Below are 17,795 nucleotides of genomic sequence, written 5' to 3'. Positions count from 1 at the left end.
GTTAATTTTAATTACAGAGACACTGGATCTGAGACGACTGTTTTTTCTAAGACTGACGGTTTTACTGAATTATGTTTCTCAATATCTTATTTACCTTGTTTGTTTTTGTTGATATTTTTTGTCATGTCTTCTTGTTAAGTGTCATTGTAACTTGGTACTTAAATAAAAAGAAAATCCATCAAATATTCAATTTTAATATCTACGCAAAAAGCTTTTGAGCAAGCAGAGGTCAAAGCAAAAACATGTTTTCGTAGATTTTAATTACCTAGCTAGCTCATTTTAATATCATAAGCCATACAATTGCTAAAAGAATTAGGGAGAACATCACAGACTACTATATTATTTAGTTCATATCTTTGGAAAGAGTTACGTAATTGCCTAACGTAAAGAATTTCGATAGGTCAAATCAATATTTTTCCTTCTTTTTACACGCAGTTTATTTAATTGACGTCAACTGTATATTGATTTCTGACACTTACGCGAATATATAGACATTTAAATAAAACTACTTTTACGGATTTTATCGCGTTATATTAAAATAATTATAAGAAAAATGGGTAGGTAGGGTAGATGAAGTTATATTATCTTAAGTATACCTGCAAAATTGTTTACTAATCTTGCAACACGATTTAAATAAAGTTCCTTAACTGGAAGTGAATCCGTATTTACGCCCATTGACGTCTTTGTACAGATAATATTTAATCATGTTATCTCCCACTCTTGTCCTAGCGATGTGATTCATACTAACATGCGTCTACGCAGCGTTTTGTTTATTTATTTGCGAAGGTACGCAGAAAACGCAAAAGAGATTTTAATTTTATATTAATTTGATAAAATTATAACTTCGATGTTTAAAACAGACTTAATATTAGATAAAATATATAAAAAATACCTAATATTCACACACCTCAATTTTATACCATCGAAAATCTTGAACTTGTTTGCCAACAATAAATCGGTGACACTGTGCGTAATATTTATTGTTTGTAAATAAAACCAGGTAGAACGAAAACATTTTTTCAGCTTACTACCTGCAAGCCATGAGTTACATCTTCTGTCAGAGTTCACGCATACAAATCGTTTAGTTCCACCATAATTGCGTTATGCAACCGGATCTCACGGCCGATCCATTAGTAAAAGTTTAATTCAATTCACGGCCGCTGTTTTCACTGCGGTCGAAAAATCGCGAAAATAATGCACCGGGAAAACTAATTTGCTCCGTGACGTTATACGCTTTCTAGGTGGTGCGGCACGCCTGTGTCAGTGCAGACCGTACCGCGCGCCCGGCCGCCCGCACTCCACAAACATTTACCCACCCGCTCATATAAACCTGACATCGCAACTGCATTTAGCAAGATCCTTTGTTAGCCAACGGTGAAAGGTTCAGAACTATAAAACAAAAAAATAGAATAGTTTCAGATCATTTATAGAACGATATGCGGCCAGCGGTCATTCTGCTGTTGCTGGCGATCGCTGCAGCCGAGGTGGCAGAGGAGCCATGGGTGGAAGAAGAAGACGTGGATGACTCTTATGATGACTACGAGCAATCCAGGAGTAAACGTGATGTTCACGATGCAGGACCGTTCGAGGAGCATATCCGTGTCAAGAGGTGTTGTGAGCCGAGAGAACGGCGCTCAGCGGATTATGTGCGAGTGCCCCGTCAAGTGCATCAGTATGAAGTCCACGAGTTCACTGACGATGGCGAGATGGCATCGCCGCCCTACGAGGAGATGCTCGCAGCCAGCGCCAACCACTACCACAAGGTGTACGTCCCGAGCCCTCGGTACTTGAAACCTGATGTGAATAGTGCTAACATTGCTGAAGCGGCAAAGGCTGCTGCTCCTGCGGAACCTTTGGGTGGACCTGTTCAGTTTATCGCGAGTCCACCGGTGGCTGTTCCTTTGGCTTCGAACCCCCTACCTGCTGAGCATCCTATCCCAGTGCCCGTGCTTGCCGAGCCGTTGATCCAGGCTCCGAAGCAGCTGGCTCCGGGAGGAGACCTGTATGGTGCACCGACAGGACATCACTCCAAGCATGCTCATGGTCATAGTCAAGGAGGAGGACATGCTAAACATGCAGGACATTATAATGAGCACGGTGGTAAGGTGAGTGTGACATCATTTATCATACACCATATCTAAGGATAAATTTTGATTGAGCTTTTCTTTGATGATGATGATAAGGTTAGGTACTAACTAAAAAAATACCATTGAACCACTGTCAGCTGTTCATCAAAACTCTTCCATGGGGGCCAATGCAATGCCAAAATAATCCAGTTAAGATGACAAGCACTAGATATCTTTTCAAGAAATGACAAATATTGTCGTAGTACCTATTGGTTTTTATTATACCTAATTAAATTCGCTAAAGTAATCAGAGGAAACCAGGACGCGTGACACTTGTGCAACGCGGAAATGACAACAAAAACATTCGTTGCTGTAAATAATCAAGATTTCTAAACAAATACAACAAATAGATAAAAATTTAAACTGTTGAAGAATTTTAAAATTATGTGTAGATAAACAGATACATCGCCGGATAAAGGTGCTCCGAAACCGGTAAACAGAAACCATTAAAAAGGTCCTAAATACCTGTGTTAAATTATCTCCCAGGTAATTAACTCATCTTTTCCTAGAGCGGCTTTGCGATACTAAAGCTATTGATTTAAGATTTCCTTATGATGTTTTCCTGTCACATTAGTTTGAAGTTTTCTCTCATCATCATCATCATATCCCTTCAACTGTTTACCGGACTCTAGGAGTCCGTCATCAAAAACACGCATTTGTGGGCCTCGCTTTTGTTTAATTTGTTAATAATAATAAACAGTTTGACTACATTTACGATCAATAATATATGCATAATCTGAAGTATGTAATATTGAAGTACATTGGGTTGCTGACCTTTATCTATTATAACTAGCAGAGAATTTCTAACCGCAGCAGCATAATATTGGTATTGTGTGTAACCAATACCCCTATCTTAACTCTGATGTAGGCTACAGATAGTAGGTATTGTAATCATAAGTAATTACTATGAATAAATAATATTACAGATACATAGTATTATGTTGTATCTAACTAAATAATAACAACATCGTTAGTCTAATGCTCGTAAGATTTATTTTTGGCGCAAAGTTCTATGTTCTATTTCAAGGTATTCAAAGGGCAAAGCTATTTCAGTTCCATGATGACGTATTTTGTCTAAATGTGAGTCTAGTATTGTGACAGTTTTGTTACATAAACAATTTTCGCACATATTTCATGTGTAGAAATTGTTTTCAAGAAGATGAATGAACCTGAATTATTTTTAATCTATTGTGAATGTAATGAACCCTAAGTATTTGTACAAAATATCAAATATGATAGGAATCAGCGAGGGTATATCATACAAATCATCTCAAAATGTGTTAACCCTTTGTTTAAAACAAAAACAAGCGGTCATGTCATTTATAAAGGTGTTACTGATATTTTCAAAGACAATAATATCAGTGCCTGTTAGGTACAGATAGGTATTATAATGATTATATAAAGAAATACGTACTGTTACTTACATAACAAATACAACCAATTTACCTAGTTAAAACATGAAACAAAGGTAAAATAAAGTTGTTGTCATATCCAAGTAGTGTCGTTAACTCGAAATATAATAACATTGATCATTAAAATATAAAATAGTGACATTCTCAAGGTGTGGGAAAATACTTCATAGTATAAATTTGTATGTACTAGCACACAAGTTCAAACTCTATACTAATATTTATAAAGTTTGAATGGATAACGATATCTCTAGTTCAGTACTGTTAATTGTTACGTTATCATTATGCAAGTATTTAATTTGTCTTAGTTATTCAAAGAACCTCATGAGTTGAGACATTATTGAAGAAATATACTACTACTACTTATATACCTACCTATTCCTTTATGTTTTAACTATTATGATTGATGAAAGAACCAAAAGCACCATTCATAAGAACGTATTAGCAAAAGTAATTGACTATCTCAGCCAAAGTTAAAACCATATCAACAACACCTGACCCTCTTATTATTACATTCAATACTTCCAAAGTATGAAGCACAGATTAAGACAATACTACTAAAATTTTCAATTTCACACATTACAGACCTCCAAAGGCTATCACCAAGACCACTACTTAGACAAAGGAGGCAAAGGTTTCAAGACTGATGAACATCATAGAAAGGAGTACGAGGAAGCTGCAGGGAAGAAGAAGAAACATCACGACCATGCTGGTCATAAGGGCAGTCACGAAGAAGAAGCGTTTGGACAGAGGGGAGCCAAGTTTGATGAGAAGAAGGGACATAAGAAAGGACACAAGACTAAAGGTGAGTTCAAAGATTCAAAATTGACACTTTATACTTGCATAGATAATTTTTTTAGTTGGTTTAATTAAATAAGATGACAATAAAAGAACGGATCGAAAAAATAATATAATTGGATGAAGTAAATATCACAAAGTTTTGACTACATAAGTATGTGCAACGTCGAACAAAGCAACTTCACATCGACAAGTTGAGAGTAACAAAAACTGACAAAACAGCATCGACAACAAGGAAAGACGATACGGCTAAAAAACTTGGACACGTATTATGTAAAGTTACGTTAATCGATTAGTTAGAACGAAACAGTTATTTGGGCAAAGCAAGTCCCAACTCAACCTGTTATAATAGAAAATGTAACAATTTGCGGGCAAGTGAAAGCCGAGTTACGTAAAGTTATTTGTTATTCGAATTCAATTTGATTTGACCTCAACCGCAATACTAAAATTTTCTATTGATTCGTTCACAAAGAATTACTTGCGAGGTTGCACTTCAAAATCCTTTTCACTGTCATAATCAAACAAATTGGGAACGAGCTCAACTAGTTGCAAGATGTACGTGACTAAACTTCTATTTAATTTGTCTTCATGCTGATTTCGGAAATTTATATTGTATGACAAAAAATGTACTTGTCTTGTAACCTAAAATTTGGGGCGTCACGACTTTCATTGTACTCCTTTTATAACAGCTATTGACTATCGTAACATTAGTTTTCCTTATAAAATTAAAGCTTATTACATCGTTTGACGTATTGTTACAGTAGGATATTATTTAAATTAGCTCCTGTTGAAATCATGATTGACCAATAAGTGTAACCACAGTATCGTATTCATTGAATGTTTCTCTGTATAATGTAACAGGTGATCTTGAGCTTTCGGGTCAAAAATAATACTCTGAAATGAATTTTTCATCAATTTTCTGTCCAAAATCTGTAGACGCTTTTCCAAAATCTTCCAGGCTACCACAACAAGTACCACAAGGACGAGTTTCACAAGGAGCACAAGTTCTACGATGACTTCCACAAGAGTGGTGAACACCACCGATACGGCAAGTTCAATGCCAAGCACGCGAGCAATGAGAGCGGCAAGAAGAAGGCCCATCATGTCAATGCTGGACACGACTTCGTTGAGAAAGGAAAGAAGGGATACAGGTATGAAAATGTTTGAATTCATTGATGTTGAACTTATTGGAAACGCTTCTTTACATAAGTTGGTGATATATCTTGATAGTTCATGAAAGATTTGAAGGCTTTTGGACTATAAATGTACAATCATCAATTTTCACTACCTAATATCTTTTACAAATCTGTTATCAGCTTTTAAAATAACAGAATAGACATACAACCAGACTTCACAGAAGACCTAAAGTTTATTTTGTGATTCTAAATTCCTGATCACATCGCAACGTTCAATGCATTAAAATTGTTTTGTTTTTATAAAACGGATAGTTACCCATCCAAACCAAAGCAAGTGTAACCAATTATAGTTTAACTGGCATTGATTTGATTGGCCCTGTGACCATTGCAACCTATGACTTAACTTGACCGTAGTTATATCACAGATATTTGGATAAGTAAATACACGCCAGATCGCATTGTACTCAGATATCACGTGTGTATCACGTGTACAAAAGGATATCATAGTCAACAAGCCGGGCAGGTGAATTGCAGGAAATAACTGCACTACAAGATATTTTTAGATCATATATAATCCGTCGTTGTAGGATGAGCATGTTCGTCTTACCCATGGGTGATTCCTTAATTATTCAATCAGTAGAGATTGTTCTTCGGGTTCACCGAGTACAAATCCGATAAAATGTTATGAAAATGATAATTGTGGAATTCATAACTTATTTTCTTAAATCTACAAGGCCACTTATACCAGATACTAAACACTGGTCTCCTGGATGTCTTATTAAATACATAATATTAAAGTTAGACTATTTTATTTTCCAGCAACAAGGGTCATGTGGACGCAGACCACAAAGGCTACCATGGGAAGCACGGCCATGAACACCATCACGAAAACCATTCCGACCACGGCAAGAAGGGAGGCAAGGAAGGAGGATCCCAGTGGAGCTACAAGAAAAACTAGATCCTACCACTTAGGTCTTAAGAGTCAATTTCTATTGGAACTCTGTTGCGTTATTTGCCATTTAGGGATGTTGGTTTATAGTTTGTGTGAAGCGAAAACTTTGGAAAGACGACGTTTTTGCTATTTGTAGGTTTTGGTTAAGTTGTCTTGTAGACTATAGTTAAGTTTGTACAGAATATTAAACGTTATTTGCAGTGTCTAAGGCCAAGCTGATGATGAATTAATTAATCCTACATATAAACCAGGACCTTAGGAATCTTAAAACCGGCGCTTATTTTATTTATTTATCACAAAAAACAGCTAAAACGTAATCTTCATTATTCAGTTGCTTATCTGGTCTGATGGTGCAACCCGACAGTTAATTATTTTCATGGCTTCTTAACAATCGCATAATAGTTGTAATTAAATGGAAATTAGAACTGACCCGAAACGAACAGAATAATTGAACAAGTTGCAGTCAATGTTTGATTAAAAAAAAAATTTGTATTAATAATGATCTTTTCTTTCTAGTATAAAAAGTTAAAGGGCTTTTACATCGAAAGTGATTTAATAAGGCATACATAATTGATTCTATTTCGTTAAAAACTTTCATTTTAACTAAATTGATTATTTCCTAATTTCTATTAAGTTCTTCATCATTGCGTTTTAATACGTGACTTGCGTTTAGTTCAAAACAAGTTACTTTCTTGTTTTTTGGCAAACAAAAAGTCTAATTGCCTAAATCTAAAGTTTCATTTCTGTCTATATAATTGCCTTTATTAGTTTTTATTCCTTTTTAGTAATTGCTTTAGATTAATTATCAAGCAATTAATTTTGATCATCTTCTTACTTTACTCTCTAATTGTAAAACCTAATCTTCAATGAATCTGTAATTTCTTCTTACGTTCTAAGTTAGATAACTTTAATATCCACTGGAACCAAACATTGACTGCTGCGCAAATATTGGTTGACGTAACCGCGACGAATCGAACATGTCCCTTGTACATTGAATAGTGCAACACTTTTTGTTAGTCTGAACTCATTTTTTGTGAGCTCATTAATTTGGCAAACTATTTCAGTAGGTTATTTTATAGCTTCGTCGTCAGTAACGTATTCATTAACTCGATTTTGTTCTTCCAGATTAATGTTAGAACCTTTAGTAGGAAGTATTGTTTCTTATTTAGGCAGTTCTGCTGTCAGATCAACTTCTTTCAGGTTTTTACTATAAAAAGATCTATACATTTTGTTTGTATGATAGGCTTATTGTACAAAATAGTTTCGTAATTTGATAATTTTTTATACTCCAGACATGTTTCAGTATTTACTGATGAGCCGTTCATTTCCGTCAGCTATACTTTGGAAAGTTTTTTAATTATGTTCCTAATGATGCTCTAGAATAGTCTAGAAGTAAAATATTCTAATACCAAAATGATATAGTGCCTACGAGGGATCAAATAATATTAGATATGAACAGTTATAGTAATATTTATTTCCGTTAGCGTTTCTGAATTTTATATTTTTGTATTGTTTTTATTAAAAGAAACATATATTTGCAGTTTGTTTTAATTGTCCATTTTTAAAATAAGTTTGATTATAAAATTGGAATTCTGTAACAAACAGCTTGTACGCGGAATATCTTAACAGCATTATTTATGTCACTTAGTACTCGCACTGGTTTAAGTTGAATATCAATCCTCATTGAGGTTTTCGTTTACATGGAAGTTCCATTCCCTTCTTGGGGTCAAAGTATTTAACATAAACGCCAACAGTGTGATGAGGTCGCCTCGGGAAGAACACGCGCTGCCCGCAGTCGTCTACGAACTCTGTGTAATCCATGGCCCAAACTCGTTTCATGCCACATTTTTCACAAATCCTTGAACTGAAAATTGATTTCACGTTTAAGATTAACTTATAAATTGTTCTCAATTAATAGTTATAAAAATAACCTTGCTTCAAATCTATCTGATTGACTGATCCATTAACTTTGGCATAAAGCTTGATAATAATATGCTGGTTTACTAATAGGAACTTCATATCGCAGTGCTTATGAATGGATGATGGACTACAGAAAAATGACAGAAAAAACCATAACTTACGTATATTGACTTTTGGACACGACCTGCACGACCGGGTGGCGCAACTCCCGCGCACTGGCGAGGATTGTCTTCAGCAGCATGGTGCCCACACCCTGACCTGTCACGTCGGCCGAAGTACCCAGTACTTCGATCTGACAACGCAGTGGGTATAATAAGATACTTCATTATTATCATTAAATTTTTTTGAACTACAATACTAAATATATAAACGCCAAAAATACATTGAGATTATACGGTCCAGGCAGAATGATAAATGATCTATGACAGACATCAGATCCTCGCAGATTGCTAAAACCAGCTCCAACAATAGTTTGTCCATTATATACTCACATCATAAATATAGTCAACATTATACTTCTTAAATAAGTTGGGACTCTGCAGGCAATGGGCGCAGAAAAACATCCTGTGTCGTTCGGGCTTGGAGGGGGTGCAGTGAGCCCACTCAACCAGCTCCTTGATCATCCAGGGATAGACCCTGTTGGCAATCGTGATGCCGATCAGCTTGCGTTCAGATGTACGCGGGATGCGCTCGAAGGCTAGGAGTCGCTCTCCTGCGGAATGGATTAGGTTTGAGCATTGGGACGAAAAATAAGTAAACAGAAACCAAACAAAGGTACAGCTGTAAGACTAAGGCGATTATCACACTGCCCCGCATGATGCAGCGTAGTGCGTGGATGCGTTTTTTTCCGTTGTATGGAAATATCTCCGTTTGTATGGAAAACACGCATAGTCCAACACACTGAAAATGCATCCACGCGCGTTCATGCGGATCACGCACATACATGCGGAGAAACACGCACCCCCGCGCGTAGGTGCGGGGCGAGACGCAAGGTATGGTACACTGAATCCCGCAATGCCGCGCGTGATTTTGAATGGGCGTGACGTGTATATTTGAAAATGGAACTCGCTGTGCGTGAATTTACAAAACGCACCTACGCGCGTGAGTGCGTGAAAAACCCGCACGATGATGCAGATCTGCACTCCCGCAGGAACGCGCGTAGGTGCGTCGACACGCAAGATGCAGCGTGATGCGGGGCAGTGTGAAGATCACCTTAGTATTAATGTACACAAATAGTGAATTTTCGAAAGGCTTTGGAAGGCGTGGTGCGTAATAGGTAATGGACACATGTGTAAGATATAATTATTATTGATTGACCAGATTTTAACTCTCAGCTTTCATGATATACGGTGGTTTATCTATCTAGTGGTGGTTTTATTTATCGGCTTGTCTTGCTCACCAGAATGAGAGTATTTGTCGGTAAGTATATCGAGATAGGGGCTATTGATGGGCATCCATAAGCTGATGACGCTCGGCTCCCGAGGCCAGTAGTGCGTGTAGAGGAACGAACGAATCATCCTTGAGTGACATTCTGTCGCTCGTTCTATCGTTACGTTGCGAATATCGAAACACTGCAATAATAAAAAATGAGAACGTGTTACTAGGAACCAAACTCTGAAACCACTAAAGTTAAAGCTAGCTGTGGTATGGAGATAGAAGATTTCCAGTAGATTTTTTTTTATTAGTTCTTTCGAGACGTGGAGAAAATTACAGAAAGCAGCTAGCCATATAAGATTTGTATGGTAGTTATGCGATAAGTACCTAGCATTAAAGTTTGAGTAGCTCACCGGTTTCTTATCCTTAGGTATTAAGATATAATCGCATGGAGATTGCCTCTTGAACCTTTTCGTCATGAGGTTGTATTGGGGAGGCAAGTGGAACGTGGGCGCCGCGTGCGACAGCCGCTGCGCGCCGGCTCTCAGCGTGTTCAAACACTGCATTGTTACCCCTGGCCTTAGTCTACTTCATGATTTCATAATATTTTTTCTATTTTTACCTATTGCTATTTTTATTTTTGAAATAATTTTACGACATGGTTCTGAGAGATGGAAAGGAATTAATTCGGATGCTGACAGATGACGGTCTCATAAATTCGCAAATGGTCATCGAGGAGAATATTTCAAATCAATATTTGTCATTTAAAAAAATTTATACAACCCTTTTATAAAAAGTATAGCTTACATTCATTCTTACATGGATAGGGGCAGGATGATGATTCAATTCTACATAAAATTTTGTTTTTGCAATTTTCTTGAGCAATTTATAAAAAAAGTACAAATCTAGCAATTACAAACTTTTTTTCTCAACCTGGCCGGTAGAAAAACAATTCAAATTCAGAAAGCCAAACGTTAAAACCAACAAACTGTCAAAGCAACCGTCACTATGCCACCATATTATACATTTGGTTATTTTTTATTAAATTATAAATTCAATTAAAAGACCTAAACATGCTAAACAGGCATAAATAGATTTAAGAAATTTAAATGAAACAAAAGTAATCATTCTCGGCTGCCCCAGTATGTCCGCGTTGTCAAGTTTGTTCAGATTATTTACAGCGAAACAGAGTTTTAGAAAACCGCAAGTCGCGCTCAGCTGCCTCTGCAGCCCCCGGAGAGCCCACACTGACAAACAAGATGTGAATTCAAAGCATGCTGTGGTCAGCTCTAAGGTACTCCTCACTAGAAGGCCAATGAACTATTGTTGTCAAGTGTAGCTCAATCAATGAAGGTTGTTATACAAAAGCAGGTTAAAGTTGGTCATCAACCGGCTGATGAGTAATTTCTTCTGTGGTGAAGATTAATTAGGTTTCTCTCATAAAGATAGGTATATTTTTTTAGACAAATATACAGAGATCAAAACCAGGCTCTCTGCAGGTGTTAACTTTTTCAGATAATAATAACTGTAACTAATCGGCACAGTGGGTCCATAATAAAAGGTAACGTCTGACTAAACATGAAACAAGAAATGTATTTCCATTACATTAACTACTTATCTATAGGTGTACCTACTGTGTAACGAGATATCTAAAGTAGCATGGTTACATAAGTCTTACACAATCATGACTAACTATTCCTTACTTTCTTTGCAACGTCAGTATCAAACACTTGTTGTGAAAATAATACTTGCGAGTCATAGATATTATGTTGAGTATCCACCCTATCGGAAGTTGGATTTAAATTACTTAGCACTCGTATACGCAACTTTTTCACTGATCTAACTCGCAAAGAAATTAAGAAATCCTCATTCTTGATGTTTTACTTCATTCATTATAAGCCTTGATAAACTTTGTGTCTTTACCCCATGTTATTAAAATAGCATGTTCTGGTTCTTCTTCATTGCTAAATTCCTGGTGGACCGATTGGTTTGGTTGCCTGACTTGGGCCCTTCCACGGATGAAGCTTTGATTGAGCTTGTCATGCGCGTTTCAGGTGCAGGGCACCGAGAATGAGGACCGCGTGAGAGTGCGTCGCGCGCGGCCAGCCGACGTGCCTCGAGTGCTGCGCTTCGTGCGCGAGCATGCCAAGGCTGCGTGGCCGGGAGTCGTCGCACCCCCATCTGCCTCACACCTCGTGCTATGCGATTACGTTGCTAGGGCATTGGCACAAGGTACGGAAACTTCTTACTGATTATGTGCACCTTTACAGCTTTACAAATGTGTTGGTGTCGGTGTTTTACATAGGTACAGTACTTAACAGCGTATCAAACTTCTTCAACCTAGTTGAACCCACCTAGGCCACACAGACGATACTCCTTAGTAAAACTGATTGTCAGAGTTTCTGGCTTATTGTATGTAACATCTATTAGAGATTTAAGTATCTAGTATAACGAACTTTTGAACTCCGATAACTGATTGTCACATAGAGGTCACGCATCCACGGATTGACCGCGAATAGTGTTGCTGTCCTTTCATAGGTAGACCAGAGCGTCTGTTAAAGACAGGAGGAAGATTATAAGTGTGAGTGTTGTCAGGTCACTCCATGCTAGCTGAGCAGCAGGAGTCCCGGCGCGGCTGGTCGCAGATCCGTGGCCTGGCGCTAGGCATGTCGGTGTGCCCGTGGGACGCCAGCCTGCTGGAGCGGTGGGCGCGCTGCGTGCGATGCTCGCGCTCGCGCCGACTCATGCACTTCACGGCGCACTGCCTGCGCGCGCCCGCCCTGCACGACAAGTACCACGTCCATAACATATTGCAGGTGATACGAGCTCATACTTTACACGTGTTTCCGTATTTTGAAAGCTGTTGATGGTAAAATTTTATATAGTACTTTAAAAGTGCGTTTCAAAAGCTTTACATATTTCGCAAACAATGGCTAATAAATTAAAGGTTGGAAACTTATCTTTACTTGGCAACAGCTTATTGTATGATGCCCAAAATTTTTCTGTAAACATGTAATTTAGTTGTATTTCTGTCAAAAATTCTGATCTAAGTAATTATTCCTCACCGACTGAGATTTGTAGTTACAAGTTTTAATAATTGTTAACTATTTTGTGTCAGGTCATCCTCATAGTTCCTCGCGACTCTCCGAAAAACACGGAGATAGTTCACGTCTTGGTTAAAAACGCTATACAGAGGGGTCGCGATGTCGGCTTTCCAGTCTTGCGGTTTGATGTAACTGACGACGCTGTGTAAGTAAATCCTTCGTTTCTAAGATATCATCAAGATTCACCCAACTATTTTGGGATCAGCTTGAAGTTTAATTGGTTTAAGCGGTACCAGGGTATTACTTGGAACTACTGACTTTTTGAACTCTGCAATCCCGATACCAAAGATCAAAGCCAACTCCTAAAGAAGCTGTGTAGCAAGGCATAAGTTTTACCCCATCATCATCATCATCATCCTCCTGCCCTTATCCAAAATTTTATTTGGAGTCGGTGCAGCATGTGCCTTCCATACTCTTCTATCTGCCGTCATCTGGCAAGTAACATTCTTTCTAACCATATCCACTTTCACACAGTGCATCCATCGTTTCTTTGGTCGTCCTCTGCCACTATATCCGTTCACGTTCATACTCATCACCTTTCTCACAACATGAATTATGCTTTACCCCCTTTCTTTGATCTGAGTGACCCCCTATATTTTTAAAATATTGTGATATGCTAAAAGAAAACCATCTTTCAGAGCAAATGCTATCGACGAACTGAAACTGCAGAAAGAATGGCAGCTGACTTATGATGTTATATCCGACGCACTGAAAGACAAAAGAACTCGTATTACTGAAACAATGCCCACACCCAAAGGACACATTACTCCGAAAGCTAGTAACTTCATCTCCGTGTACACCGCTCATACAGACAAGAATATAGAAAATGATTTAAGCTCTGAAACCAAGAATAAGTAGAACGTATAATGGCGGCTTAATGACGGCTGCAAAGTAAACACTTTTTGATATAAGATTTTGTTTTCGTCATTTATTTATTTAGAACATATCATTTACATTTTTAAATATTAAATATAAAAATAAAAAACATTTAAAAATATAAAAAATAGGTTGCCACCGATATCGGGCACAGGGTCCAAGGTACCGGTGGTTAGGGTCCCAGAGACAGAAACCTCCTCACGGATGATTTTTTTTTATTTTATTTTTTGATTTTAGATTTTGTTTTATTGTTAACTTGACTAGTTTACCTGCGTCAGGAGGCAACTTTTTCACGCATCTCTGCATAGAAAGTAGGTTTAGTAGCCATCTCTCACCTATTGAAATACAAAATTCTACCTTAATCAGTACAAATATTTGTTAGTTTGGGCTTCAAAGTTTTAACGGACGACGTCACACAGAGCCGTCCCGCTCGACGCGACGCGACGCGTTATATCTAGTACATTAGAACTGCTCAGTGTCGAGTCCCGTCCCGTCCCGCCGCGCCGCGCTCTCTGTGTGCAGAGACCTTTAGCTACAAACAGATAGGTACCTACGTGTTATACTGCAACGACCACATATAAAATTGGGATAAGGACAGGAGGATGATGATGATACAGAAATCATAGATTTATCATTTCATTATTGGATCTGAGTTACCGATCAGAGCCAGTAGTCATAATCCACAATGCTGCTGAAATGCAATATTTTTTATCAGTTGTTGTACCATCAAATGATTGGCTAATATTTATTAATATTGGTCAAGGCGTGAATCTTTTATTATCTCTTTGCTAAACTTCTTAAAATTATTGCATCATACTACAAAAAAAGTATCACGATTTTGAACACTGCAATTTTCAAACTTACTTTTCATATTTAACATCTTTCAAACATTTTCCACAAAAGTAAAAATCTGCTGAAACGGTCCCATCTTGACAGAGTACATTTAACATTCTTGCAACTCATACAATAGGTAAGGTAATACCTAATCAAGTCGTTTCATAATCAAATCTGTTTTCACCGGCGACATATTGGCGATAGGTTTCTCAAGTTCATTTCGTGTCTGCGGTATTTACTCAATTTCATGCTGTGTTGGCTTATCATGAGCTATTGTAATTCTCAGCATTTAAAGTAATGAAACATTCAATTTTCTGGCAAGTTACCAATATTACAAATACCTGAAGGTCGTAGAAACTCGGTGACACAATTGAAGATGGTGGTAATTAGTTTGTAAATGCGACTGCGTTAAATAAAGGGGACGCAGTTGAGTCTGGTCGTTTGTAGAAAATCGTTTATGCGCAATGATAGGCTTGCCGTAGTACAGTATGGGGTCCACCCAAGTAATTAATACCATCACGTATCAAATGAATGAAAACTTTTTAATGATGAAACTAAAGCAGTACTTACATTTTGTAGTTATCTATTTATTCTTAAAGAAAATAAAAGTAATGAAGTGCTTGCCTAATCTATAATAAGTTAAAATCGTTTTGGAGCAAATGACAATAAACTAAAGAAAGCCCGCCAAACAAAAGAAAAATCTAAAAAAGTAATGTTGACCAGTCACGGGTCATCACACAAGCTCACGAAGATAACCACAAAAGTGAGTTTAAAGATCGCATTTATAGAGTGCTCACAAAAACCGCTAGCCTGGTTGAAGGTACTCTAGAAGAACCGATCACAGGTCAGCCAGCCGTTGTGAAAGACCAAGGCAGCTGCAATATCGAGTTATATAAAATACAAGAATTGAATTATTGTGCTGAGTTGGTACCGAACTGAACGCGTCTAAGCAACCAACTGCACTTTTTTAACGTAAGTAAAAAGTTTATTAGGTAACGTTCTATTTGTTGCTCGTTTGTTTTTTTTTAATTATCAGTGACTATTGTATCCGTGGTTGAATCAACGAATGTGTCACATCCAAGCCAAGTTGTGAATACTTCAATGAAAATTCAAATTAAAATAAACTATTCATTTGTATTGGGGTCATTTTGAGAGAGATAGCTTTAAAGATACATCAAACTAAGGAATTATCTCTAATTAAACTAAAGCAACGAACTGATCTAATAAAAACACAATTCCAGAGATTCGGCAATGGCGATGAAATTCGCGACTATTGCCCTGGGCCTGCTCCAGCTGGCCGCAGCCCTGCCTGCCAACCCTGCACCCAACACTCTTGAAGACCTACTGATGGTCGATGACACCGTCTCAGTTGGATCGTACATCAGAGAAACGCGAGCTGCTGCGGTGAGTAAATTTTGTTGTGAAACATATAAATTACTTAGTTGATTTAATAAAGGCTGCACAGGGCGTTACTATACGAAATATTTTTAAATCAGTTCAATATTTACAATAGTTAAGGACAATTCCACATAAATCTTCTACTTCTTAATATCTCTTTACTTAACAAGTTATCTCTCACAGCCGGATGACTGGCACAAATCAGTCCAACGGGAAGGTGACGGTGAGATTGGATACTCCCGAAAGAAGTCAGGGGGTGGAAAGAAAGGCTATCAGCACTTTGACTCCTACCACAAGAAAGCGGGAGACAACTACGAATTTGAGAAGCAAGACTCCTACGGACAAGAGGAGAAAGGCCAGGATGGAGCCTACAGCAACAACTATGAAAGACTAGGTGATGATGACGATGGTGATAGTAAATCAGAAAAACTGATTAGAAGACCTCGGAAATTTTTAAAGAGGCTCTTCAAGTGGTTCGGTTAAAAATAACAAATAGTTGCCGAGCGTTTGAAAATAATTCTTATTAACAATCATTGAAATCAACTATAACTGGTTTAAAAAGTTGAATCCGCCTAATAATATTTTTTTGTAAAAACGAATCTGTTCAGCAATAAAAAGACTTGCTAACTGCAAACCAACAACTTTTCATTTATTTTCTTATAAGTACATTGACTGGATAATATGCCACTTACTTTTATTTTTACATAATTTCAGCTGAAAGAGAAAGAGAACCCGAAGAGTTGGACGATGAAGAGGATCATCGTCCCAAGAAGAAGAAACAGAAACAACGCAGTGACGAGACGCACTCAGAATTGAAGTAAGTGGATGTAACAAGTTTTCCAAGCTTCTGAAAACTACCTATGGATTATGGTTGAAGCAAATTAATATTTATGTTCAGCATGAGGGAGATCCACTGAATATAATAAAATATGAGTAACTTTTTTCTTTATGTTTTCTAGAGAGGGCGCGGATGATGGCAACGGTGGTGTCGAAGCTGTCGGCCATGATCCCAGAGACTACGTGCTTCCCGAGAAGTACACCTGGGGAGGCGAAGATGATGAAGAATGAGGACAATAGCAATCTGTGATATTAATGCTAGACTGATAGAATGTAGAGCAAAACTTTTTGTACTTTTTCTATGTTAGATGCGCCATCTGTAATCGGGTAGCAGTACTTCTAGGATGGTGTTGTTAGCACTTTTAGACTTTAGATAAGTATTAAACGTGTGTACATATTTTAGAAGATATCTAAATAAATAAGTAAAAGTGGAAAGTTGTCCTGTTATTTTATTCTACACCAACATAAAGATAAATACCGATATTGTGTGAAGTGGAAAACGGAGCGTTGTTACGTTTTGTTTCAATATTTTAGAGATATCATACTTTTAGCACACCTATGGGTAAAAAGCTTTGAAACTGAGGTTAAATCAATTCATATTTTTTACTCAACTAATAAGTTTTTTTTTTGCATGCATGATAGTATGACTAAATAAAAAAGAGAGGACAGTACGTGTTGATAAAAAGGAGGAGTAACTAAACGTATTTAGATTGTCTGACAGTAGACATGGGCAAAATGTGTCATTGAAAAGAAAAGATAGATATGCATCTTTCAATCACTGGGATATGAATCACTCTTTCATATCTTTATATCAGTAGTTCAGTATAACTCAGTAGCTCGTTTAAACTCGCAACTAGTGTGCGGCTCACTCATTCAAATAGATCATTCAGATATAGTGATAGGTTGGTTGTTGTTTGCATCTTTCTGATATATTGAGCGGTTGCGATTGAACAACTTTTTTCTAATTAAAAAAAATACTATTCTTATGACTGTAGGTACAACCTACTTCTTTTATGTTAATTAGTTCAATG

At 37.3% G+C, this 17,795-nt stretch overlaps 4 protein-coding genes across 4 annotated transcripts; 3 read left to right on the top strand and 1 right to left on the bottom strand.

Annotated features, from left to right (window-relative positions):
• The first annotated feature begins 1,240 nt into the window (after nt 1-1,240).
• Nucleotides 1,241-7,958, top strand: LOC124632750. Its single transcript, XM_047167708.1, has 4 exons — nt 1,241-2,105; nt 4,121-4,340; nt 5,292-5,484; nt 6,289-7,958. Exons 1-4 carry the CDS (start codon nt 1,437-1,439, stop codon nt 6,425-6,427), a joined length of 1,221 nt encoding a protein of 406 aa, XP_047023664.1. The 5' UTR covers nt 1,241-1,436; the 3' UTR covers nt 6,428-7,958.
• Nucleotides 7,954-10,666, bottom strand: LOC124632751. The gene is made up of 5 exons (XM_047167709.1): nt 10,129-10,666; nt 9,741-9,912; nt 8,833-9,053; nt 8,503-8,633; nt 7,954-8,285 (listed from the first exon to the last, which is right to left on the bottom strand). Exons 1-5 carry the CDS (start codon nt 10,279-10,281, stop codon nt 8,102-8,104), a joined length of 861 nt encoding a protein of 286 aa, XP_047023665.1. The 5' UTR covers nt 10,282-10,666; the 3' UTR covers nt 7,954-8,101.
• Nucleotides 10,667-10,859: 193 nt separating this feature from the next.
• On the top strand, nt 10,860-13,677 carry LOC124632739. The gene is made up of 5 exons (XM_047167696.1): nt 10,860-11,009; nt 11,770-11,947; nt 12,311-12,531; nt 12,834-12,964; nt 13,458-13,677. Exons 1-5 carry the CDS (start codon nt 10,860-10,862, stop codon nt 13,675-13,677), a joined length of 900 nt encoding a protein of 299 aa, XP_047023652.1.
• Nucleotides 13,678-15,780: 2,103 nt separating this feature from the next.
• LOC124632747 (pre-mRNA-splicing factor ATP-dependent RNA helicase PRP16-like) lies at nt 15,781-17,186 on the top strand. Its single transcript, XM_047167706.1, has 4 exons — nt 15,781-15,933; nt 16,111-16,321; nt 16,642-16,744; nt 16,887-17,186. Exons 1-4 carry the CDS (start codon nt 15,781-15,783, stop codon nt 16,993-16,995), a joined length of 576 nt encoding a protein of 191 aa, XP_047023662.1. The 3' UTR covers nt 16,996-17,186.
• Nucleotides 17,187-17,795: the final 609 nt, after the last annotated feature.

Source organism: Helicoverpa zea, chromosome 8 (assembly GCF_022581195.2).
Source record: "Helicoverpa zea isolate HzStark_Cry1AcR chromosome 8, ilHelZeax1.1, whole genome shotgun sequence".
Lineage (NCBI taxonomy): Eukaryota > Metazoa > Arthropoda > Insecta > Lepidoptera > Noctuidae > Helicoverpa > Helicoverpa zea.
The sequence above is the reverse complement of the archived record's forward strand: the minus strand, read 5'-3'. Positions and strand labels throughout refer to the sequence as shown.